Consider the following 26,481-nt stretch of genomic DNA (forward strand, 5'->3'; position numbering starts at 1 on the left):
TGATAATTTCTCGGTCGGCTATGTAGTCTACTTAGTCTGGGATGAAGTGAACTGGCGAATGCGAGCGGTGGAGCAGTTAATGGCCTTGATGAATCTGTCTCTGTACACTCAGTATGCTTGATAAAAACGTTATATTTCTAAAGCCAATGTTCACTGAGGGGTTTGATATGGCACACAGGATTGGGGCACTTAGCGCCTGGCGGTTAATGAAAGCTTCGTGTGGAGGGAAAAAAAACAGATATAGAGTAAAACATGGAGTTAGCCTTAATAGGAGGCTTGTGTCCGAGGGGAGCTCAGCGCTGTGCATATGCACCCTTGACCTTCAGGAAGTAGTTTCACGAGGTACTTAATTTTAAAAGGTATACCCATTCTGACGGGGATAAATATTTAGCCTGTACTGTTTAGTATTCCATACTGTGCCAACACTAAAGTCCAACATTATATTTTAGTGACACTTCCAGAAAGCTGCTATTAAAAAAAGAAAATACAAAAGAAGCACTCGAGTTGTCATCATTTATGCAGTAATGGCTACCTCAATTTAAAAGCACTGTTTTATTTCTTGCAATAAACTAATTGCATATGAGCAGCTGTGCTAATATTTGATTAAATTTGCACTAGAATTGTTGAAGTAGTAAGATAATGATTCATTTGTGAGAAGACTGAAAAATGCAAGTGATTTCTTGAAATATTTCTATTCTCTGGTTTATTTAACAATATCATCCCGATTAGCTAAACAAGAGAATATTAGCTTTGTGAGTGAAGTCTCAAAACTTATAATGAACTCTGAAGACTGGATATAACTTTTGCCGTTAACTTTTGTTTATTTGAACTGAAAGTAAATAAAAGTGAGCTTCTAATTCCCAACTCATGGTTCCAGAAGAATACATGGCTGTTAATGAGAAAACCAGTCTGTTTTTAAGACTTTCTGGAGACATATGGCTGTCAGTCTGCAGTATGTCAGTCAACCAAATGCAATTTATTGAAATATTTCCAGGCTGCATGTCAGCTTCAGTTTCTTTATATATCCTCATTATGGAGTTCAATAAAATAGTTTAGACTACATTTGATGCACTCAGCCTTGTTAGATGTGAAATGCTGAATGATTCCTTCCTACACAGGAATTTCATTCAACAGCCAAGGTGAAAGTTTGAAAAGCAGTCAAGTGAATTGCTTCAACGGCTTGCTGTCATGTCATGATCATCAGCAACACATGCTGCCAACAACATGCTTTACTCACTGGCTGATTAGCATCACCATCCAATCCATGATGTTCCCTAGGCCAAATACAGACTCAAGCTGGAAACATGGCACAACGTCAGCCTCCACTTGGGGCGTTCCCGACGGCATATACTCGAATGTCAGCGTGACGAGGGGGTCGCAGGGGAGCCCCCAGCAAAATGAGTCAATTGTGTGATTTCACTAGGATTTCAATGACTAGAAGTTAGCCCAAGGAGAGAATGTAGTGCATATACTTTGTCACAGTTTTCACTCTCTCCTGTTGTCATCTACATTATAATATGTACATGTAGATGCGTGTTCACATCAGCTGCGTCGAGTCACATTTTTGGGGAGCTGCACGCTGGCGCAGCCCTACGGCACCTAGTGCGAGGGCTCCGACCATGACTTCTGATCTAGCCCTTTAGTTTGACGTCAACGGATGAAACATTTACAGATGCATTTTTTCCTCCATCTTACATCCTTCAATGTGAACACTTTGTTGTTTAGATTTCGGATGTATCACTCATGGCTCACAATATTGGATTTTAGTAGTTGTAAAATTCTCAGATACCCTGTTTTAGCCATGAGATATAACATACATTACCATACCCTGGCTTGTACCGCAAATTGCTCATGCTAACGCTGATCTCATCTGCTCTCTCCACAGGGTGGCGCTCTCTAACGCTCGGCCAGCTGTCCTACTGGACCAAACGCCAGTGAGACGCATCTTTAGCTTCCTGGACAGCTGAGGACTCCCTGCGCTGAGCCACGTGACGGGCAAGCATCGTTCTCCTCAGAGCGGAGTACACACACGCGCACGCTCGCGCTCAGCTGGCTTTGCTGCCTCTGAAGACGATCTCTGTGAAGTGGAGAGAGACTGATCAAACATTTAACAGTGGGGAGTGAGACAGAAATAGAGAGGGAAGGACAGAGAACCCATTGCCGCACCAGAGACCTTGATTTCTTTTTTTTTACGGTTTTCTCCCTGAACCCTGCTGTCCTTCACCACACCACACCCTACTGGCAAAGCTCTCCATCATAGCCTCCAACCCAACTCATTACCCTCACTGAACTGTGAAATGTATGTTGAAAGCTGTGGCTAATTTTCTTAATTAAAGCCACGACCTGCCTATTGAAAAGAAGTGTAACACAGCACAGTAGTGTTTTTTTCCTGCATGACCTGGTGCTTGCATGAGTATCCAGGATTGCTTTTGACTTCCAAGACGAAGCCTTGAGCCCTCAACATCTTCTGACTGTCGTTAGGTGTGGAGCGCTGCTTTCAGAATAAGGCCCCTGAACGCCCGCTGAAGATGACTTGAGTTGGCAGGCCTAAAAGCCCTTTACCCAGACAGACAGACAGAGAGAGAGAGAGAGCTTTACCCAGACAGAGAGAGAGAGAGAGAGCTCGGCAGTGGGAAACACACAAACACACAAATGTGGGTGGCGAGACGGCTTTGAGCCATGCTGGCGTTACTCCTCTTGGAGCCCTGGAGTACAGGCTATCACCATCCTCATCATCATTCACCCAAGCTGAGGGAGATACGGCGGCCCCAGGGAACCAGGCTACGTTTCTGAAACGCTGGAAGAGGACCGGGAGAGTGCTCTAACACGCACAGAGATCCATTGCCACAGCCTCCATCACACACACATCACACACACACACACACACACACACACACACACACACACACACACACACACACACACAAATACTCCTCTGCACCAAGCCTTGATCCAACAGCACCGAAGCTGTAGCGGACGTGAGAAGGCATCGAGACCGAGCAGGTTAGCAAGCACTCAGCACTCACACACGCCCCGCATCAATTCAACCTTTTATCCATGCACACACACACACACGCACGTATGCACACGCACACACACACACACACACACACACACGCACGCACATACATTCTCTCTGCATTCACCAGATTGACGAGCGCCGCTCCAACAAAGGCTTTTATTTCAGAACATGATTGAAATGTGTGGAGAAAATACCACAAAGGACGAGGGAAGGCAAGAAAGCTGAGGCCGAGAGGGAGAGGGAATGAGTGGGGGAAAAGAAGAGGTGGGGGGTTGAAATCTAAATGAAAAAGAGAAACATAGTTAGTCACCAGGGAGGAGAGGAGAGGAGGAGAGCGGAGAGGTGGGGAGGAGAGAGGAGGAGAGGTGAGGAGGAGAGGGGAGAGGAGGAGACGGGAGAGGTGAGGAAGGGGAAAGGAGGAGAGGAGGGGAGAGGAGAGGTGAGGAAGAGAGGAGGGTAAGGAGGAGGTGAGGAGGAGGAGATGGGAGGAGGAGAGGGGAGGAGGAGAGGTGAGGAGAGGAGAGAAGGGGAGAGGAGAGGTGAGGAGGAGAGGAGAGGTGAGGAGGAGGGGAGAGAGGAGAGGTGAGGAGAGGTGAGGAGGAGGGGAGAAGAGGAGAGGTGAGGAGGAGAGGAGAGGTAAGGAGGAGAGAAGGGGAGATGAGGAGAGGGGAGGAGGGGAGAGGTGTGGAGCAGGGGAGAGGAGAGTTGAGGAGGAGAGTAGGGGAGGGGAGAGGAGGAGAGATGTGAGGCAAGGAGGAGAGGAGGGAAGAGGAGAGGTGAGGAAGAGAGGAGGGTAAGGAGGAGGAGAGGGGAGGAGGAGAGGGGAGGAGGAGAGGTGAGGAGAGAAGGGGAAAGGAGGTGAGGAGGAGAGGAGGAGGGGAGAAGAGGAGAGGTGAGGAGGAGAGGAGAGAAGGGGAGAGGTGAGGAGGAGAGGAGAGGTAAGGAGGAGGAGAGAGAAGGGGAGAGGTGAGGAGGAGAGGAGGAGGGGAGAAGAGGAGAGGTGAGGAGGAGAGGTAAGGAGGAGAGAAGGGGAGATGAGGAGAGGGGAGGAGGGGAGAGGAGGAGAGGTGTGGAGCAGAGGAGAGGAGAGTTGAGGAGGAGAGTAGGGGAGGGGAGAGGAGGAGAGAGGTGAGGAGGAGAGGAGAGGAGGAGAGAGGAGGAGAGCGGAGAGGTGGGAAGAGGTGAGGAGGAGAGGAGAGGAGGAGACGGGAGAGGTGAGGAAGGGGAGAGGAGGGTAACGGCTCGTGCACACCATGAAACGCTCGGCGACATACCTCCTGTGAAAGCCTCTTTGACGCTGCATCTTGATAGGCTGTCTTGCTCTATTTCCGCGTCTGATTGGTCCATTTCAACCTCGCGCCCCCTGCCGCTGGAACCGCCCAGCATTTCGCTGTCGCAGACTAGAGGCGGCTTGTCTCCGAGCGACTTCACGCTCACGGGGCGGGACTAGGGCGGGACCTTTCGTTAAAGCTACCCAATGACAGCTCTTCCTACACATTTCGTCCCCCCACCCTCCTGTGTACCTCGACCTGAAAACGTTTCTACAGGCTACAGCTCCAAGCTGGAAGCTGGTTTCCACGGCCACAAAATGCTGCGACGAGGCGGAAAAGCGATTTTGCCATTGTAGATGTGCACGAGCCGTAAGGAGGAGGTGAGGAGGAAGAGAGGGGAGGAGAGGAGAGGAGAGAAGGGGAGAGGAGAGGTGAGGAGGAGGAGAGAGAAGGGGAGAGGAGAAATGAGAGGTGAGGAGGAGGGGAGAGAGGAGAGGTGAGAAGAGGTGAGGAGGAGGGGAGAAGAAGAGAGGTGAGGAGGAGAGGAGAGGTAAGGAGGAGAGAAGGGGAGATGAGGAGAGGGGAGAGGTGGAGCAGGGGAGAGGAGAGTTGAGGAGGAGAATAGGGGAGGGGAGAGGAGGAGAGAGGTGAGGAGGAGAGGAGAGGAGGGGAGAGGTGAGGAGGAGAGGAGAGGTGAAGAGGAGGCCTGAGCAGGAGGACAGAGCCGGGGGCGATTGGTCCAATCTGGATGTGTAGGAACGGAACGAGGGAATGAACAAATGAGTGGAGAGGAGATGATAAAAGAGGATTAGAAAAGGAGAGAGAGACGGGGGAGGACGATTGCATGGACACTTATGTCAACAAACCTGAGAGTGGATATAATGAAAGAGTATTGAAAGGAAAGGAGGCGGTGCTGGGCGGGGGCGGGCGAGATAGCATGGGAGAGATAAAGACGGAGAGAGAGAGACAGGGCAACAGTTGGAGAAAGTGAGAGAACGAGCGAGGGAGGGAGCAGACAGAAAATGTAAGGATCATTAAGAGGACGTAGGCCTGGGTATCGTTTAAAAATGACGATACCAGTACCAATACCAGTAGCCTTAAAGCGATACCGATACCAATACAGCAGTGTCTCACAAACCAACTTTTTTATTTATTTTTATGACAAACCATCACAACCCAATTCACAACAGGCCTTATCTATAAATCACAACAGGTCTTATCTATAAGTCGTCAGAAGAGTGAATTTGTGCATAAATGAACATACCTGACCATTTTGATTGCCAGTCCTTCCACATGATCTTAAATTATCTTGAATAGGTAAACCAGCCATTTCAAACAGATATACGTTTGATAAATCACAATTTCATTTTATGCAGGTGTTATTGAAAACATATACACACGTTAAACACTTTATAAGTGAGACAAAATAAGTGCATTTAGGCAGAGTTAACAGGCTCTGTTTTTTCCCCTCTAATCAGTAAAACAATATCACATTTATCATTTTAAATAAGACTATGGAAGAAATTCTGCTAATGTATTTGGTGACTCAAATAAAATCTCCTGCCTGTGTATCCTGATCCAGTCTTTGGGAAGGACTGCATTAGAGTACTTCAATTTTGGCCGATACCGATATTAACATTGTTGTTATGGCCGATAACCGATATTTACCGATGTCGATATGATCTGTATAAAAACAAGTTTCTATGATAATAAAAAAATTACACACTGAAAAACAGATGTAAACACTATGAATTTGAAAAAGAAATGCATTTCTTTATTTCCAAAACATTTGGAAAAGCCCATAGATCAGAGATTTACCACATTGTTTCCTCTCAATGTGAAAATTTTGGCTCATGCCGATAACCGATATTAACATTGCAACATCGGACCAATGCCGATATGTTAAAAAATGACTAACATCGGCCGATACCAATATGACTGCTGATATATCGTTTGATTGGATAAGTTTTGATAGGCTACTACTACTTGGTACTGGTTTATTTCAGCCAATACCTTTAAAACGTATCGAGTATTGATACCCAGGCCTAAGAGGACGCATCGATAGGAAAACTTGGCAAGCAGGCAAAACACGCACGCACACGCACGCACACACACACACACACACACACACACACACACATGCATGTTTGTGCCAAAGGAATGTTTATGAAAGGGAACAGGGGGTAGTATGGCACTGAATCATATGCTAGTTGATATTCCTACAGCATTCCCAATATGGCCTCAGCTCCCACCTTGACTCTTGTGTGTGTGTGTGTGTGTGTGTGTGTGTGTGTGTGTGTGTGTGTGTGTGTGTGTGTGTGTGTGTGTGTGTGTGTGTGTGTGTGTGTGTGTGTGTGTGTGTGTGTTCCTCTCTCTCTCTTTCTCTCAATTGCTGGCAATGCTTGGAAATAGTTTCCAGAAATGAAATGGCTCCATGCAGAATTGCATGCGTCTACATGCACATAATATCGACAGATATAACCGCTCTTTTTCACCCAGATGTATCAGAACACTGCTTGTCTTGAGCTTGGAGAGGAGATGAGCTCACACACAGCGGCACAAGCACAAGAATAGGGATGGGGATTGTTCATTTCTATCGATACCATTTTCGAGACTCCTTAACGATCCAAGTCTTTATCAATAATTGTATATTATTTGGTGGCAAGACGACGAGACAATAAATTCTTAACAGAACTGGTATTGCTTTTATTGCTTAACTGTGAGGTGAGGTAATTCAAGTCTTCTTTATTTAGTTAACGATGGATAACTTGTCAGGCAATTCAATTGAATTCAAACACTTTAATCAATGTATGTTTGAGCACCAGTGATTTGAAGTAAATGACATGGCCCTCAGCTCTCGAGACAGGCACTATCGATAAGCTCAGACCTTACTGATTTTCGCTTTCGAGAAATTATCGATCGAAACCCATTTATAGCGGGTTCTCGATCGCGATCCCTACACACCAATGTGCAGGTATACATAACGTAGCTATTTATACACACCAATGTGCAGGTATACATAACGTAGCTATTTATACACCTATCGCACAGAAAACATAAAGACAGCCCAAAACAACTCTCTGGAGCCATCCCTCTTTTTCACAGCTAACTCAGCTGATACTGACTCGCCTCCTCACTGCCAGGAAGTCGTTTCCCCTCTCCTCCTCTGACTGACTGTCCAACTCTCCATCTGTCTGCTCGCCTCCCTCCCTCCCTCCCTCCCCCCCTCCCTCCCTCCCTCCCTCCCTCCCTCTCAGTCTCTTCTATTGTTTCCATCTCTTGTTTGCTTTGCATGGATTTTGACTGCAGCCAAGGGGCAATTTTGCATGGAGTATGGAGTTCACACACACACACACAGGCATGCGTGTGCACACGGGGGGGGAGAGAAAAACTTGCCTTGGGAGGATTTGTTTATCAAATGTGCTGTCAAATCACGTCAGGCATTTCATGTCAGGGCACACTTCCCAGCCCCGGGCCGCCGCGCTACCCAAAAGAGAGTGTGCCACAATGTCACAGTCACAACTTTCACTACAGCACATTCTTCATATTCTATATATAGAGCAGCACCGTGCATGTGGGTGCCCGGAGATCACTTTATTTATCTGAATTGTAAATTTGCGTTATTGATGTCGGTGTCAAGGATGCCGCTAGCTAGAAGACAAGCCATAAAACGTCGACCGAGGAACGTATTAATGTTTATGAAAAATGCCTCTCTGTAAAACATCGAGCTGAAACATTCCTTGGGATTTCGGGACCGTTTCCCTGAATAATTTATACAAATTTCACGAACAACAACTGGAAGTGAACACATGAATTATACATGTCATCTTGTACTGAGACCTTGTGTTCATGTGTACACTTTGTGTATAAGGTACATTTGCTTGTGTGTGTGCGTGTGTGTGTGTGCATGCGTATGTGCGTGTGTGTGTGTTTGTTTGTGTGTGTGTGTTTTATTCCTAACCTCAATCTGACTCCTGTTCTTGCTGACTGTACAGGAACTCGTGAAGACCTGCATTTCTAGAAGCCCATTCACATGATTGCCATTAGTGATTTCAGTTGAAGGTTCGACTCAGGGCAGCCAACAAGTTTGCTACTTCTGTTGTCTTCCAGGCTATCAACAACACTGCAGGCAATTAATCTGATTTCCTTCTCCCCACTCTCTCCGCCATTTTAGTTCCATCTCACTCACTCCATTTGACTTAATCTCCCCGGGGAAAAAATACCCCCTCTTTGATTTTCTTTCCCCTGTCCAATTTTCTCCATCTCTGTCACCCCTTGCTTTCTCTGATTCTTGTAATCTCCCTCGTCCACTCACTCCACCTCTCTCTCTCTCTCTCTCTCTCTCTCTCTCTCTCTCTCTCTCTCTCTCTCTCTCTCTCTCTCAAACTGTCCGTTTTTATTCTGCTTGGCCAGACTGACCCATATAATATCAGACAGCCTCCTCTAAACTATGTCAACTACAAACTATTCAATCCCCTAATCTATTATCAGATAAAACATCACTCTAAACAACATGTGGAAAATACAGCACTCTACCAAAGCAATTATGCACATGTATGTAACTAGGCCTATGTGTGGTTTGCCTTGCAATAACTGTTCCAGTGCCATTCTCTCCTTCTGCCAGAGTTCTTCTCGCCTTTGTTTTCCTTGTTAGTGTAATGAGTCGTTCTTCCCTTTACTTTAGAATCAGTGAGCTTTGCTTTGCTTCTGGATTTAACTCGTTTCTCCCGTGTTCCCTGTCTTTCCACCAGGATCTCCAGAACACCATGGCGGCTGAGAGTCTTGCTGAGCTCCGCGATTGGCTCTTCCTGCTCCTCCTGTGCCTCACCTTACTGGCTGAGATGCTGGAGCTGGCGGCGGCGGCAATTGCCATGGAGACTGGGGACGTGGAGGAGGGCGCCGTGTGCCCCTTGGTGTGCCGCTGCGATGAGGGTTTTGTCTACTGCAACGACCGCGGCCTCAGCATCATCCCTCCTCTCCCGCTCACGGCTGCCATCCTCTACCTGCAGAGCAACCGGCTGAGCAACGCCGGGCTGCCTCCCTCACTGGAACGCAGCAGTTCCATACGGGTGGTTTATCTGTATGCCAACCAGTTGGATGAATTCCCTATACACCTCCCGCCTTCGTTACGGGAGCTCCACTTGCAGGACAACAATATACGAACGTTACCGCGCTCCTCCCTGGCCAAGTTACCGTTGCTAGAACGTTTACACCTGGACGATAACTCCATATCCACAGTTAGCATCCAGGAGCGAGCGTTTTCTGGGACTCCGCGGCTGCGGCTGCTGTTTCTCTCTCGCAACCACCTGTCCAGCATCCCTGCAGGCCTGCCAGCATCCTTGGAAGAGCTGCGACTGGACGACAACCGGATCAGCACCATACCCACGCATGCCTTCCGAGGGCTCGCCTCCCTGCGACGCCTGGTCCTGGATGGGAACCTGCTGGCCAACACACGCATCGCAGATGACACCTTCTCCCGTCTCTCCAACTTGACGGAGCTTTCACTGGTCCGGAATGCCCTGCAGGCGCCACCTGTCAACCTGCCTTCGGCGCACCTCATGCGACTCCATTTGCAGGACAACGGAATGACCCACATGCCGAGGGGGGCGCTAGATGGCATGCGGCGGTTGCAGAGGCTGGACCTGTCAGGGAACAACCTGACCAGCCTCCCGCGGGGTCTTCTGAAGGACACAGAGGGCCTGGAGCTGCTGCTGCTGCGAGGAAACCCCTGGTACTGTGGCTGCAACCTTCGCTGGCTCCATGCCTGGCTGCATGGCCGGGGCTCAGCGGTGACAGTTAGGGGTCTGATGTGCCAAGGGCCCGAGGCTGTACGGGGCCAGGCTCTCAGAGAGCTGACCGGGCTGATGGAGCAGTGTGAGGGCCCCCCTGCTGGGCCCAGTGCTGGGGTGGGGGCAGAAAGAGGTGGAGATGGTGGAGGAGGGGGTCAAGCAGTGCCCCCGGGCCCCCACGGCAGCGCCACCACCAACTTCCTCCTGGTCCCCACCCAAGGTTCCCTCTTCACCCTGCGGGCCAAGCGGCCAGGCCTGGTGATGCCTCTGCCTCCGGGGGAAGGGGGGCAGGTATCCGGGGAGGCCCTGGAGCTGACTGTAAAACCTCTCTCCCCGGACAGTGTGCTGGTGACCTGGCTGTGCCCGCAGCCAGCGCCCTCCTTCCGCCTGTCGTGGCTGAGGCTGGGCAGCAGCGCGGCCCTGGGCTCCATCACAGAGACCCTGGTTCCTGGAGAGAGGCAGCAGTACCTCCTTACCCAGCTCACCCCTCGCTCTCATTACCTCATCTGCCTCTTGCCGCTACGTCAGGACCCCTCCATAGGGGGCGCCAGTGCGGGCTCGTCTCGGGCTAGCAGCATGGACACGGACAGTAAAGACTCGGCCCCGGCCTGCGCTCAAATAGAGACAGGAGAGGCTGTGGTCAGCACAGGAGGGGCGGGGTCAGATAAGGACGGGCAGGACTCCGAGATAACAGCCCTGCCACTGGCTGGGATCATAGGGGGAGCCACGGCATTGGTCAGCCTGCTGTTGATCTTCGGCATCTTCTGCTGGTATGGACAGAGGGCGGGTTACATGTCGGGAGACTCCGGCTCGTACGGCAGGAGTCGAGGTGGAAAACATTATGATGACTACGTGGAGTCGGGCACCAAGAAGGACACTTCTATCTTAGAGATCAGGGCCCCTCCCGCAGGCTTCCAGATGACAGCCATGGCCCATCAGCCCCTGCAGCCCAAGCTGGAGGATGTCACCTACATCCACACCATTTTCCCCTCCACCACCTCCTCCTCCCACGCCAACGGGACCTACCGGAGCAGCCACGGGGCGGGCAGCCTCAACGGCACCATCCTCAGCCAAACCGGTCACCACCATGTCGGTTACGGCACTAACCGCGGTTACCGAGAGGGTGGCATCCCCGACATAGACTATGCCTACACGTGATGACACAGGGACATGCTCCCTATGCCACCGTTGCCAGGCGCCATTTGTAAGGATGACGACCCCTAGGCCAGTGGCCATTTTGTCCTTGGTTTCCAAAGTACCCTCTGTGCCTCTGCTGGTTCAATTCTGATTGGTTTGCTAAGTAGAAAAGACTGATTTCAGCTATGTTGATTGGACATTGCTATTGAGTGACAGCAGTAAGTCAGTCCTACTATATTATAATATTCTACTGTATATTACATTATACAGTAGACCCGTGTTTCAATGCTACTTATGGTTATAAATGGTTATGTTTTCTCTTTTGGATATCTCAATGTCTTTTCAAACCTACTGTTCTTCTCAGCTCATAATAATACACAGTAACTTATTTGAGGTGGATATACTAGGCTTAGCTGATTTAGCAGGTGATATATTTATAATATGAGGAGAAGGCACTTGATGTGTATAGAGATAGCTCTCAGATCCTCCAACCAACTGTAAGCTGGGGTGCTGTATAGATAAAGGGATGACAGAGAGAGAAATCGATGGTAGTTATAACCCACAGATGACAATGGATCATGGTTGACATGAAAAGATGTGTTCCTAGGCCCCCTCCTCCCCCCCCCCCCCCCCTCCTTTTTAATTTTTCCTCCCACCCCCTTTTTTTTGGCTGACGCTCTTTGCTTTTATTTCTCTGGTGTCTTTTGTGGGGCGGTGAGCAGAGGACGACTTTGTTCTTGCCAAGGGAGCTGACAGCAGTGATAACAGTCGTGACAGAGACGGGAGAGACACAAACAAATGGGGAAACTAATGAGAGGGGGGGGGAGAGAGAGAGCATGAGAGACAACAGGGGGGGAGAGAGAGAGAGAGAGAGAGAGAGAGATGGATGGATGGATAGATGGATGGGAGGAATGGAGACGCTGACGGAGAGAGGTGTGTTGGCTTGGGGCAGAGAGCCAGGGAAGAGGAGGAGAGAATGGAGGAAGATGAGTGAGAAAAAGCAGGGGGTGCGGGTGACAGACGCAGCGGTAGGCGGTAAAGAGGCAGACAAAAGAAAAAGATGTGGGATTGAGATGGGCGGGGGGGGGGGGGGGGGGGGGGGGTAGTTGGAGACGGGAGCCAGCGCGGAAGAGAGGTGACAATTAGAATAATGTGACATCATCATCCAAAGAATAGCTCAAGTGTTGCCCGTAACATATTCACTGACACAATATTTAGCTAGTTTCCACCTTGCATCTTCATTAAAACATAAAGGCAGTATCTTACACCCGGCACAAGGCACAGTACAAGTGCTCAAAGAAGGTACTCAAAACTTTTGTCTCTTTTAATTACCACTGGGTCAGTACATCAACAGACAGTGACCCAGTGGTAATTCAAAGAAAAACACTTTGAGAGTGCTAGAAACTAGCAATGACACTTGCACCGCGCTTTGCGCTGGGTGTGAGATAGGGCCCACCCCCCAGTCTGGTTTATGTCACATACTGTAGCTTGCTATCAGAGTGTCAGTAGGTGGATATGAGAAACAGAGGCACGGCAAGACAATCAGAGAAAGATACCAGAAAGGAAAACCAGTGCAAAGTCCAAAAGACAAATGACTGGTGGCCGAGGAAAGCAATTAAATATCTCCTTCTAAGAATGAGAAAAATGACAAAAACCTGGACTAATATCTGGTTTATTTCTTTTGCAGCTGGTCTCATGATTCGATTACTCCTGCAAATGAACTAAAAGTAATCTCATCATACGTCTTATAATAGTAACTTCGAATTTTCAAGAAGCTGGTTAAACTTAATAAACCGAAAATTTGTTTTAGCAGTGACAGATTTTTCGACGGGGTTCAGAAGAACTATTGCAGGCTAATTGCTCTCTGTCTGAAACCGCTTGATAACAATAGATCTATTCTACAGCATTGTCAAAAACCACAAAAAATAAATATCAATAGTTGTTACTGTTTTCACTCGTAATTCAGGGGAGACATACAAAAAAATACAAGAGTGTAGTTTAAATTTGGGTAGTTTAAGTTGAAGTCTAACTACTATTTGAAAATAACAAACCATTCATTCTCAACGTGAACACACTGCTGAGATTTAAAAGTTGATCCGATTGTTTGAGGGAATCGTTGGTTGACTCAGGGCCTCCAGTTCCACTACTAGGCCTTAGATACTATAACATAGACCAGGTCCTGTTAGCAGGGATCACATCCTGACCGTAACACTGTGGAGTTCAACACACACACACACACACACACACACACACACACACACACACACACACACACACACACGGAAATAAAGGTGGTATCTGCTTTCCAAATGCCTCCCACTGACCCACTGATATCGCTTAAGAGTAGGAACTTCAAAGGAAATGCATACAGCACTAGCAATTACAGCCAGAGATGAAAATAAAGAATAACCAGGCAGGAGAGGGCAGTAGAGGCGGGAGTTGGTCTAGGCAGAGCCTTTCTCTTTGGAGCAGCTCCAGTGGGTTTTTTTTTTTTTTTTTTGCTATTTTTTTGAAGAGCGCCGAAGCCTCCTTTCATGCTGTTTAGTAAAACCTTTTCCTTTAAAGATGTCGCCCTCAGAAGTGATAATGAAAACACTCTTATGTATAAACCGAAAAATGGGCGCAAAATGTTATTCCATTTACTGGGTCCGTCGTCTTGTTTTCTACGCAGATGAATAAAGACTTCTAAAAAGGAAAAGCAGTTTCACGCCTTCTCATTTGTGTGTGTTTTTGTGTGTACGTGAGTGTGTGAGTGTGCGTGCTTGTGGGTGTGCGCTCGTGGACTTCATTAAATAAGAAACAAAAGCTGGAGATATAAAATAATGCACTGTGGTGGCTAAAAGAGATCAATGTGAAGCTCACATTATTAATATGATTTATGACGAGACAGAGCGGGCCTCGTGAAATCAAACACACTGGATGAATACATCAGCGCCGCCTATACGCTCCAATTCTACCATTTGGAAAGGATGTGCCAGCTGTGTTGGCATGTGTTTCTGTGCGTGTGTGTGTGTGTGTGTGTGTGTGTGTGTGTGTGTGTGTGTGTGTGAATGACCAAGCCAGATTGAGTGACTGTGCATGCGTGCGTGTGTGTGTGTGTGTGTGTGTGTGTACGGATGTGTTGTTTATGCTCTGTGCTCCTGACTTTGAGTGAAGACATGCGTCTCATTCTAAGTGAGTGCTAATGCCTGTGTAAGCATGGATCAATATAACGAACGGGGGAGTGTATAAGTGTCCATCTTGGACTAACTGCTTGCGACGGCTGCGTGTGAAGGAGAAACAGTCCGTCAAGGAAATGTTCTGGGTACTATATAGAAATGCTTCTCTGTATATGCCGCATGTGCGAGAGAGACAGAGACACTATGGCACGTATGTCTATAGGCTCTGTGTGTGTGTGTGTGTGTGTGTGTGTGTGTGTGTGTGTGTGTGTGTGTGTGTGTGTGTGTGTGTGTGTGCACTGTGCACCCACGCATACTCTAAATGTGAATGCAGCTCCGCTATATCTCCACCTCTGTGCTCTGAACAACACCCTGAGTGCGTAAGAGTCATTATGCGCACCATATTCACTGCTGCAGTCCATTATCTCGCCTCAAGACCAATGGCACAATTATTACACTCGTATTATTCTACACCCAACAAAAAGATGGACACTCAAAGAATTGATTAATACTTAATTGAGTTTGGATTTTGTTCATTCACTGCAACAAAAGGGATGGAATCGCAGCGTACTCCTCAGACATGCTTCCAATAAATAACATGGAGGACAATCAACTGCATTTATTCTCTGGGACACTGAAATGTACTGAAATCAATTATATGACTAAAAAGGTTGAACAACTCAAACATGCATTGTTTATTTTAACAGGTACAATTGAGGGTATCTACAGCTTTTTAGCTAAATATGTCCATGTGATGCCTTGCCTTGTTAATCAGTGCATTATTTATATTTATTTATATTATATATATTTATATTTATATTTATTATTATTTATGACTTCTCTTTGATCAACTTAACAGTGCGCACCAATATGGGCGGTAGCAGAGGCGGTGAGACTATGCAAAGCGACGTTGCACTGTTAAGTGTGTCAAGAGCGTTTGCCCGCGCTGTATAAGCGTATTCGCCAAAAGGTCAACATCTTCCTTGAATTGCACGCAGCCATACACAGTACATTTCAAGGTGACTGTGAGAGCAATGAGATACATTGTGATTGTAAGACCGCTCACACGTTCAGATCTCCCTCCACACACACTGCGGGTTGAACTCACATCATGGTCAAGGGCGCAGAGGGAGAAAGAAAGAAAGAAAGAAAGAAAGAAAGAAAGACATAAACAGACAACTGCAATATACTACATTGGCAAAATATTGGCTCACTCATAAGTGCACAAGAAAACAAACCCACACAGGCTCGCCCACACGCACTCAAAACATAAACTTGTATTTATTTCCAAACCCCACACCCTTATCCTTATCTCACATGTGCTCCCTATTAGGGATGCACAATATACTACGTATATGGGGCCAATAAATTATCAGCTGATAATGGGAAATGTATATTATTTTGTATTATTCCGACAATTAAATGATAGACGATTATCGGCTCTAACCGCGCCGGGCCCACCGTTCTCTCCAGTTACAAATGGGCCCACCTTTGGCCACAATCTGCCCGACTGATCACGCATTTTTGTTGTTTAGTGAGATAGCTTGAATAAAGTTTGTTTGTGTGTCTTCTTGCTTGCAAAAACAAATACAATAAAGTCAGTCTAAAAACATGAAACACATCTGTGTGCACGCGTACCTTTTCTGTAGAGCGGAGACAAGCCTCCAGACGGGCCCCCAGAGACCAGCCAATCACTGCTAGCTCAAGGGGGTTCTGCAGCACAGAGCGCCAGCTTGGCACTGTGGCATGTTTTGTTTTGTTGTTGATTCCACCTGTAGTACTCCCTTATCGGACCCCCGCCACTCTGACTCCATTTTCCCGGGCCCAAAGTGTTGTATTGTCTTTTTGACAAGATAGCTAGCGACATTTTGTCTGTGTTAAAATGGGGGGGGGGGGGGGAGGGGACAAGTCGTGCTCATTGAAGGGAGACGAGAGTCTACAGAGTATTTGTAACATTTCGGCAGTTTATTAGCTGAAATTAGTTAACATTCAACAGTTCAACTGTTTGGCTGTCTCTGTAGATGTTGTTTTAATAACGTTTTATTAGTTGAGATTCAGCAAACAGATTCTGTTTGCTTCCCGTCCCACACACCTACACCTAGTGTAATGTGTCAAATAACTGTTGAAATACTCTAGACCAGGGGTGCCCAAATTCTTTCCCATGAAGGGCCAAAACTCAATCTGGGTGGAGGGCCGAGGGCCAAAAATAAATGTTGTGGAATTACATTAAAATGTATTGTGTTTTATAGAAAATTAACATTCTAAATCTAAAATAACATTTCAATATAGAGCAAAGCTCTTAGGAGGGCCCCCCATCGCAAATAAAAAAGTTTATTTTTTGCCTTTTTTGCATGTTTGAATCTGTTTTAGCCATATTTAGTGGAATATCTCATTTTAAACACACCAATGTTATTGTCTATTGATTTAATTGCTCTCACACTCAGGCCTGGCCTGGCATACAATTTTTTTTTTTTTTTTTTTTTTTGCATTTTTCCCCCCAAATCCGTGGCGGGCCAAAACAAACAGAGCGCGGGCCAAACTTGGCCCGCGGGCCCCAAATTGGGCACCATTGCTCTAGACTGTCTGTAGGCGGACTATCCAAATAGAGTGTTACCGTCAGGGATGGAAGTGGATCAAGATAATGATGTAACGTTAGGCCTATGGAAACTGCTGCTCCTGAGATGAGGGCAGAGCCCCCCCGCCCCCCTCTCCTCCAATCACTCTCACACTGCAGGTACGAACTCAGCTTCTGTTGGGGTTTTTTTTTTACTTACCTCGGCCGTGTGTGCTTGGTTATTGTGCAGGCTTGCAATAGCCTACTTGTAGTTTGTTGTCGTGTGGCCGTATGGGCCTTCAACATCACTGAATGTCAAACTGTATTAATTTGGCGGGTTTGAGCAAATGATTGGTCAAATCCATGGTGCCGCGACCATGGTTATGAAATAGCCTATCAGTTGTGCTGCTTAAATATCAGTAGGTCACTGTTTAATGATACATCTATGCTACTGTCCAGGCAGGGTGGTGTGTTGGTTGGTGTGTGATGTGGTGCTTTCAGCCTATATACTCTGACAGATGTGTTGGTTTCAGCTTATATACTCTGACAGGGGTGTTGGTTTCAGCTTATATACTCTGACAGGGGTGATGTGTTGGTTTCAGCTTATATACTCTGACAGGGGCAGACAGGCTGCCAATGGACAGACAGCCTGTCGCTGTCCATCGACGGTGGTGCTGAACCGTTCATCAGTCGATGCATGTATAGAGCGCCGCTCGCTGTACTTGGTGCTGAAACATTTGAACATGACTGGCAACCTTTTTTTCCCTTCTTGTTCAGAACAAGCTTGTCTGTAAAGTGGCTTCACTCTATGCTTTCTTACACATATTACTTGGATCAATAAGTAACAAATTGTGTTTTTGGATAGGATAGGGGATATATAAGCTATTTTACAGTTGCGACTTTTAAAATGGGTTTATCAGAAGGGCCCACTGAGAATGCTCCGCCCCGTCTGGGCTGAGAGTGTAGCTCCGCCCAGACAAAGCTACACTCAACAATATCTATAGAAAATGAGTTGTTTACAGGGGAAATTCCTTTGGATGCCTTTAAGCAAAAAATTACATAGGGGCCCGGGCCAGTCTACTACAGTCAACTCCTCCACCCTCATCAATAAACTCCAACTGGTCCAAAACGCAGCCGCCCGTCTCCTCACCCAGACCAAATCCTGGCACCACATCACCCCACTCCTTCAACAACTCCACTGGCTTCCCATCTCCTCCCGGATCACCTACAAAATCCTCGTCATCACTTACAAAGCTCTCCACCAACTGGCCCCCCCATATCTCATCAACCTCCTCTCCCCCTACCAACCCTCCCGTTCCCTCCGATCCACCTCTGCCGGCCTTCTCTCCACCCCCAAATCCAACCTCCGCAGTTTCGGCAACAGAGCTTTCTCCAGGGCAGCTCCCAAGCTCTGGAACTCTCTCCCCCCAGACATTAGAGAATCAGACTCCCTCACCATCTTCCAATCCCGCCTCAAAACCCATCTCTTCTCCTCTGCCTTCTCCTAGCTCCCCCTGCCTATCCCTGTGTGCCTGTGTCGTGTTTGTCCATTGTCTGTTGCACTTACGTCGTCCCCGCCCCTTTAGTGTTTCTTTGTTTGTAAAGCGTCTTTGAGTCCTAGAAAAGCGCTATATAAAACCCATGTTTATTATTATTATTATATTACAGTATATGGCTTTTTGTCACTGCGTTTTGTCTGCAGACTAAGCAGCTTTCGCTTCTATAAAAGCTTTTATTTCTCTATTGAGTGATGCACTTTACTACTTAATACATTGACATGTGTGATTTGACAGATTATGCCAAAGCATTTCATTTGAATGTAGAAGGAATCTCTTGCACTACAGCCCCTCCACAATGGGAGATCGGTGCTCTCAGACGAGGACAGAATACTGGAAAAGTCGAATTGGCTGGAGCACACAAAATCACTGGCAAACAAATTTAATAAGGTGCAAAAACTAACGCTTGGATGCGAGCAGCGTCTTCTTCAGTTTTTGCACCTTATTAAATTTGTTTGCCAGTGATTTCGTGTGCTCCAGTCAATTCTACTTTTCCATTTAATTTGAATTCTTAGACAAAATGCTCTATAAAAGCCAAAGTATGTTTGTGATTTTATGTACTTTACTAGAAAAAATAAATATTAAAAATACATTTGAAGAATGAGAACTGTTTTGTTGTGTTCACAATAGTGATGTCAGTTAGATTTGGTTAGGTCAGAGAGCTACGGAATATTAAATCATCCATCTTTGCTTACTACATGTTAGCCTTTCTTACTCTCAGGTTTGCATAAACTACAGGTTACTGTATTAACTTCTTTGTAAAAATAGAAGAATGTGAAATTATCGGTTATCTTATCGGTATCGGCCATGAGAAGCAGGTATCGGTTATCGGTATCGGCTGGGGAAAAAAATCCATATCGTGTATCCCTAGTACAATCCCAACTCAAATCAGAAAGTTATCTCATCAGGACCGGGGAAAATGTCCTCATAAAGATACAAGTCCAAGAAACAAACACAGGCACAGACAGAGGAGCTGCTACACCTTGGAGCGACACGGGATCGGCCGTCCCCACGGACCCACCGAGCTGGATAACAAACACATTTCTCCCACACACACACACACACACACACACACACACACACACACACACACACACACACACACACACACACACACACACACACACACACACACAGAGCCAGGGAAATACCTCTGATGTACGAAGTGATCCAGCAACAACAATAACAAAACAGCAACTTGTGGCCTGTGATTGTCTGCAGCGGTTGGTTGGAGATAGATATCAATGGAATAGGAGGTACGGTGGTGCAGTGGTAAGCACTATCGCCTCACAGCTCGAAGGTCGTGGGTTCGATTCCCACCTGGGCCGATGTGAACACTGAAGGAATGCGTGCCCGTCCGCATGTCCTCGAGTGCCCACCACCCGGGTGGGGGTCGGCAAAATGGCCTTTCTGTGTGGAGTTTGCATGTTCTCCCCGTGCCTCCCGGGGGTCTCCTTCATATAGGAACCCCCTTCACAAAAACATGCAACATCCTGGTTGCTTATATGGTTCCTCCTCTGATCGTTAAGGGCGCCTGTTCAGAGGGAGGGGAACTGGTTGGAATAGCGTGAACCTCCCACGTGCTATGTCCTACCGGTGAAGCTTCCTCGGGCAGGTGAAAAGAAGCGGCTGACTTGACTGCCCATGTCTCGGAGGATGCATGGAATCAGTCTCGGCTCTCCCCAGATCGGCAGAGGATGGAGTAGCAACCAGGATTGAGTAATTCAAATGAGCACTAAACGGGGGATAAAAATGGGATAAAAAAATCGGGAAAAAAACATAAAAAAAAAAAAAAAAAAAAAAAAAAAAAAAAAAAGATATCAATGGAATAAACAAGGCGGAGCGTAGACCCAGAAAGCTGCCGGGTATTCTAACAACACTGACTGGATGAATTAGGCTGTCTATCGGCCAGGGGGGGCCAGGGGGGGGGGCACTTTGGTGCCGGTGCAAGACCCCGCGAGGGAGAGGGGGAGAAAAGAAGAGAACGATGATGCTGAAATCGTCCCAAATAAGATCAGCAAATTCCACTTGTATTGCAATTGTCGGCTATTCAATTTCCCAGTGTGCTGTATCTTTTTATTTAGCTACATTATTTATGAGCCTGTAGACCGCAGAAAACGTTTAGTGACCCGGCAGATAGGCAACAAGAGCATTTGATATTGAACTGAATTAAAAGCATTTATAACCTTAAGTAGTCTTTGTGCTTCTCGCCTGTCTTTGGCCGACAGGGTGAATAATTGATGAATTCTCTCTCTTCAAATGAAGAGAGAGAAACCATCAGGCATTCGGTTTCATCTGCTGGCCGCGTTGAGCAAACTGTGCCCAGAAACAACTTGCTGCTGCTCAGGAGCGTTCCAGGCCGTGGATGTGGTCTGATGGGGGCCTCCACTTGTAGGCTGGTAGTTATGGCAACTTGTGATTTCTCCGGCTAACGGCCCTCTGCCTCTCTCGTGCACAGGGCAGGCAGACACACTTCAGACACTAAATACATACACAATCCAGAGTACACCAAATTATTCATTGCTTGGCTGAAAATGCCACAGAGCTGTTTGTGATAGAAAGTACAAGAGGTCCAGCACACACACGACACAACCCTCATTTGAAGGTTAAATCGCTTGATTTAGGGCTCCATATCTATGACTAAAATTACATCCCACTCGTACTTTGGAAGATATTAGGATCACAAGTATTAATCATAATCATTTGTCTAAATTATTCGAAGGACACATTTATTTTATTTCACTGGTGTTTTTGCTATATGTGAATATGATTATGCATAATTACTGTGCAGTCTTAGCTTGATTGCACTAAGAACGGAGTAAACGCAATTACGCAGAAAGTGGTATTGAGAAAAATCTCAATGCGGGTGGTTTCATCTATAATGATAATGAGACACAAACTTTAGATTTAGGATATATACATGGATTAGACACCCTCACACACTGAACGCCACAACTCACTTGCTGCTGAACTTGAAGACAGAGGCAGTTTGAGTAAACTCTGGTTTTATCCGTGTCTCTTCACTGAGCGACCTTGTTGGGACTGAGTTGACCTCTGTCTCCAGAGGCAGTCCTTGAAGTTTTGACTCTACACATGAAAGACAAACCCACTCTTAGCTCCCTTTCAATTCAGTCGATGCAGCGAGTGGACTCGCTCGTAAACTCAGAAGAAACCCAACTCCACATCAAATGCTCTTCTTGGAATGACTGAGGATAAATGCTCCCTGTTTTGATCACTGAAACTGTGTTGAGTTGAAAGTGAATCAGCCCCAAATTTTAGAGCTTTACAAAACAAGAATCTTACACTCGACAATTACTGAAATACTCTCACCTTACCTGTAACAATTATTGAAAATGATTGAACTGGATTATTTAAAATCTGACAGACATCAGGGTACCAGTTAAAAATCTGAATCACAGCAGGACCTAGCTATTTAACAAAAAACTTGAATATTGACATGACTGAGAGGCCGCCGCCAACCAATCAGCTAAATCTACATCTTATGTGTCCATGACAACACAGATGTAGTTAACAGCATCAGTCTGGGACCAGATGGGTGTTCTCTTTCCTCTGGCATCATTACTATGAACTCGCTGCACCATATCCATCATCGACTGCATCGAGCGCTACATACATACTATACTAAACTGCTCCCAACAATCCCACTATCTTGATGCGTGCGCTGCTAAACGCTGTGACCTGTGAAAGGCCGCTGTAAGCAACTCGTTGCACTATATCGCCATCATCTACTTCAGGGATACTCAACTTGCTTTGCCCGGGGGCCACTTTCGTGAAATGATAGAAGGGCAGGGGCCAGTTAATAAACAAACAATATACATTTTCTGTAGCGGATTGTAGGTTTTTGGAGTGTCAGCCAGAGTTTAGTCTGACAATGTTGTGCACGCAGCACACCGGATAGTTAGTTAGGTTAAGTTAGTACATACATAAGTTCCTGGGTAGCAAGCAGACGGCGGTATTTGACAATTTAGCAGCTAAATCATAGATTATTGAAAGATATTCCATATTCCAGGCTGAAATGCTATAACAGAAGTGGAGTATTGACCAGAATGACATGAACATTTGGACACTTATTCAGCGGGTATCTTGCATGTTGCGTTCAGGTGCACTGTAAAAAAAAAAAAAAAAAAAAATGCAATTCCATCGCGGGCCACACAGGGGGCGCCTGCGGGCCGCATGTGGCCCGCCAGTTGAGTATCACTGATCTACTTCATCTCCCACTTCAACGCTACATTCGCTACTAACTGATCAACCTGTCTGTCAGTCCGGCCTCTAACCAGGGAGGTGACCCCGTTCCGTCTACGGACAAGGCGGAGTGGCGTGCCTGACCAAGTTGGTGCCCTAGGCAAGATTTTTGCTGGTGCCCCCCCCCCACAAAAGGCTGTTTAATAACAGCCTTTTGTGTTGTACTGTATGTAGCCTATACAGTAATTATGTTTTTGTTTTAACTACAAACATAAATAAACGTCACGTTACAATGGGCATGACGCTTCTGATGTCACCGCTAAAACTGCTGCCTGCAGTGCAGGCTCAGAATCGCCCTTCCCCCACTCTGGGAAAAAGCTCTGAGCAGGTAGAAGGTGGCACGGCCGCGCAGGGGGTGGGGTGGTATGGATTAGGGACCATGGTGAAAGTGCTGCAGCCCAGGCAGCCAGAAAGCCAGAATTAGATAAATGATTTCACTATTATTTAAAGACTTAAGACGTTGTTGTGCTTATTTTTTGTCTACTATTGCAAAATAATAGTAGGCCTATTATCATGAAAAAGTATTTGTAAAAAAAAAAAAAAAAAAAAAAAAAAAAATTACCCTCTCTGGCGCCCCTAACGGCTCAAGCGCCCCTAGCATTTGCCTAGTTCGCCTAATGGACGGCACGCCACTGACAAGGCGAACAGGATAAGTTGATAAATAGCTCCTATAAATAGCCTTGTGCGCACGCGCCCGCTTATGTGACCTGACCAAATTGCGCATGTGATGAGAACATGTGTGGGCAGACAATGAGGGCCCCTAGCTGGCTGGTGGGGTGAGAGGATTCGAGGGGTTAGTTCAAAACCCATTGGTGAGATTACGATGATGAGTCCTTTGACTTTGCTCAGTAAGCTATGATTACAAAGATGAGAAAATGGAGGCTTATTGTCAGGCTGCATTATACTTAATTATCCTAATAACGCCGCATACAATGAGGAGAATCATCCCCCCCCGATGTGCTTTTACTTTCCATATCTATTCTTTCCTCTGTCCTCCTCGTGTGTCTCACATCCAGTCAGAATGATCTGCACGGCTGGTTCAGTGAAGCGGGTTGTATTCAGATGTCAAAAGTCTAAATGAAAAACATCAATCACCAAAAGATGATAATCTTATATCATTAAAGAAAAATACATTCATCAGGTGATTGTGGCCTTGCTCCTCTTAAATTTTTTCGAGAACGCTTATCGGGCTGAGGAGCCAAGGAGACGAGGACTTTGGATGTGCAGCCAAAGTCTTAATGCCTGCCTGATTACTTGTCTGGCACTAAAAGTAATATTTCTAAAGAAGGCCAGGCAGTTGTACACTATTATTGTTATAAAGAAGTAGGAAAGCTAAACGGGTTATAGGCATAGTGAGGCATTGCAGTACATTAAGTGCCTCTGCAGGGAATTGACCCCTGACCTACACAGTGGGGGGAGACACACAGGTTTGACAGCTGGAGGCTTTCCAATCTGACTGTGAAGTGCTGCTGTATGCCTTCAAAATACAATATCAACACACTGGTTACATTCAGCCAGCCATTTTCAATGTTTACTTTTCCAACCATCATTTCCCTTACAGGAATCATCTTCCCCACCAACAATCTTTGGCGTTACCCGAGGGGAAATAGCAAAACTACCTTTAGCATTGTCCATTATTAGTACTTCATCCCAGAGCGGAGGACCATCACTTGGCCTAACTCTGCGAAACAAACCAACACACAGGGTTGATGCAGGTTTCAACAAGTTAAATCTGAGACTTTTTAAGACCAGTATGAATGCAATTTAAAACCTATTTCACTTCCATACTGGCAAAAACAGTACGAGGGATGTGGAGGGAAATCGGACTTTGATGCTCCCGATGTGAAACAATCCTGGGTGATGGCAGCATGCGTTTGCTGCTGGCTTGATGTTTCTCAGACTTCCCGTGTGACGACTCGAATGCTTTTATACACAATGTTCCTCATTTAAACATTTTCTTGCACAAGGTTATTTTCAACCGGCTTCAACCAAGCACTAAATTCGCTGCCAGATCTCATTGAACTTGCACTTAGCCATACGTTAGCCGACACACCACATCGCGACGTGACATACTAGCTCGGGTGTGCTCCGATACATTCTGAATGGGCTGCCCTGTTTGCATTAGTGTTTATTAGTTCCACATTGGTTTCGTTTTGTAGTTGTGTTACAGCGTGATCAATATTTGTTCTCTCCAAAAACACATTTAAAAGCGAGACTGAAGTTGCAACTCTAGAAAAGTAACGTTAACTTCATAATCCGTCCAATTCTTTAGACCTGTCCAAAGCAAAATCACATTTAAGACATTTTAAGGTTTAGAATTCAGATTATTGGATTTTAGACTTTTGAAGGCCCCCGGAAACCCTGCAACACATGTGAACACAGCACTCCGCGTTGATGACCGTAGCTCTGATGGGCCAAATGCTGATGATCAAGCTGACTCCTCTTCTCTTTTACTCTCTCATTCACTCCATCTCTCCGTCTCCCACATCGGCCCAATCAGCCTAATGAGGCCTCGTGCTTCCTCCTTCCCTTCCTCCGCGCTAAAGTGCCGATTGATCGGAAGGGTGGGAAAGCTTTTAACGAGGGCGGGGTGGGAGAGAAATAATTAGCACGAATGAGCTTTTCTGCAAACTCCGTCAGTTTGGCTTCTGTGTTTTCGTTTATTTACCGACGCGGACATCATTAGGGATTAACTCCCCTGGGGTATGTTAACTTCTCAGTGTCGGGGTGTCCATCAATCTGAAGCTGTATATTGAGGCCCGTTTGTCTGATGCCAATGTCTTGCTTCTTGCTTTGCCGTGGGGTCTAAATGGAAGGGGGAGGGGAGAGGACGCAGCTCCTGGAGATGCACAAACCACAAACCAGCAAGGAGCATCTACTGTAACCTTCTCCTTCAGCTTCCCACTCAGATTGAGATAGAAAGTGGACACCAGAGTGTCTCAAGGGAACTGGGGGCAGTGAACCTTGAAAGCTCAAAATGTTCGATACACAGAGAATGTTCATATCGCTACCCGGATGACCAGTAAAGTGGTCTCTCTGTGACAGTTGTACCACAATTAACTTAGACATATCTGGGTTACAAAGCTGGAGCGGTGGCACTGTCTAAATGCATGTTGGAGCCACTGGGGCCTCTGAACTTTGCCCATGGCAAAGACACAGATAATAGAAGGGGACAGAGTGGACAAAACAACATGGCAAAGACACAGATAGTAGAAGGGGACAGAGTGGACAGATAGTAGAAGGGGACAGAGTGGACAGATAGAAGAAGGGGACAGAGTGGACAGATAGAAGAAGGGGACAGAGTGGACAGATAGTAGAAGGGGACAGAGTGGACAGATAGTAGAAGGGGACAGAGTGGACAGATAGTAGAAGGGGGCAGAGTGGACAGATAGTAGAAGGGGACAGGGTGGACAAAACAACATGACTTGAGCGCAGCACACAGTGTGCGAATCGAGTGTCTAGATTTAAGCAGAGAAAAGACGAGAGTCACTAGCACAGACGATCACAAACCTCAAGAAACTACGGAGCAAACACAGTTGAAATCCTGAAGATTAAACAAAATGGCAGCGGCAAACACAGTTTAGCAGATGTGTGAAGTGGAAATGCAGAACCTGATTCCTCAGAGAGGCGCTCTGATCATCTAAAGCCTTAAAGATATGAAAGACGCCTACAGCCTTTCATTTGCCATTTGCTTTTGCCATCACAAATGAGCCATTTCCAGAGGGAGTCTG

General features: G+C 46.6%; 2 protein-coding genes across 2 annotated transcripts in view; one reads left to right on the top strand and one right to left on the bottom strand.

The window, feature by feature from the left end:
* The window catches only part of macrod1 (mono-ADP ribosylhydrolase 1), a gene marked incomplete at its 5' end in the record, with an annotated part of 177,641 nt that overhangs the window by 128,484 nt on the left and 22,676 nt on the right, over positions 1–26,481 (bottom strand). The gene's annotated exons all lie outside the window — the stretch shown is intronic.
* On the top strand, positions 9,060–11,240 carry flrt1b (fibronectin leucine rich transmembrane protein 1b; the record flags this gene model as incomplete). The annotated part of the gene is made up of 1 exon (XM_083651580.1): positions 9,060–11,240. One exon carries the CDS (start codon positions 9,060–9,062, stop codon positions 11,238–11,240), a length of 2,181 nt encoding a protein of 726 aa, XP_083507706.1.

The sequence above is a fragment of the Poromitra crassiceps genome (genome assembly GCF_964638095.1).
Source record: "Poromitra crassiceps genome assembly, chromosome: 15".
Taxonomy (NCBI): domain Eukaryota; kingdom Metazoa; phylum Chordata; class Actinopteri; order Beryciformes; family Melamphaidae; genus Poromitra; species Poromitra crassiceps.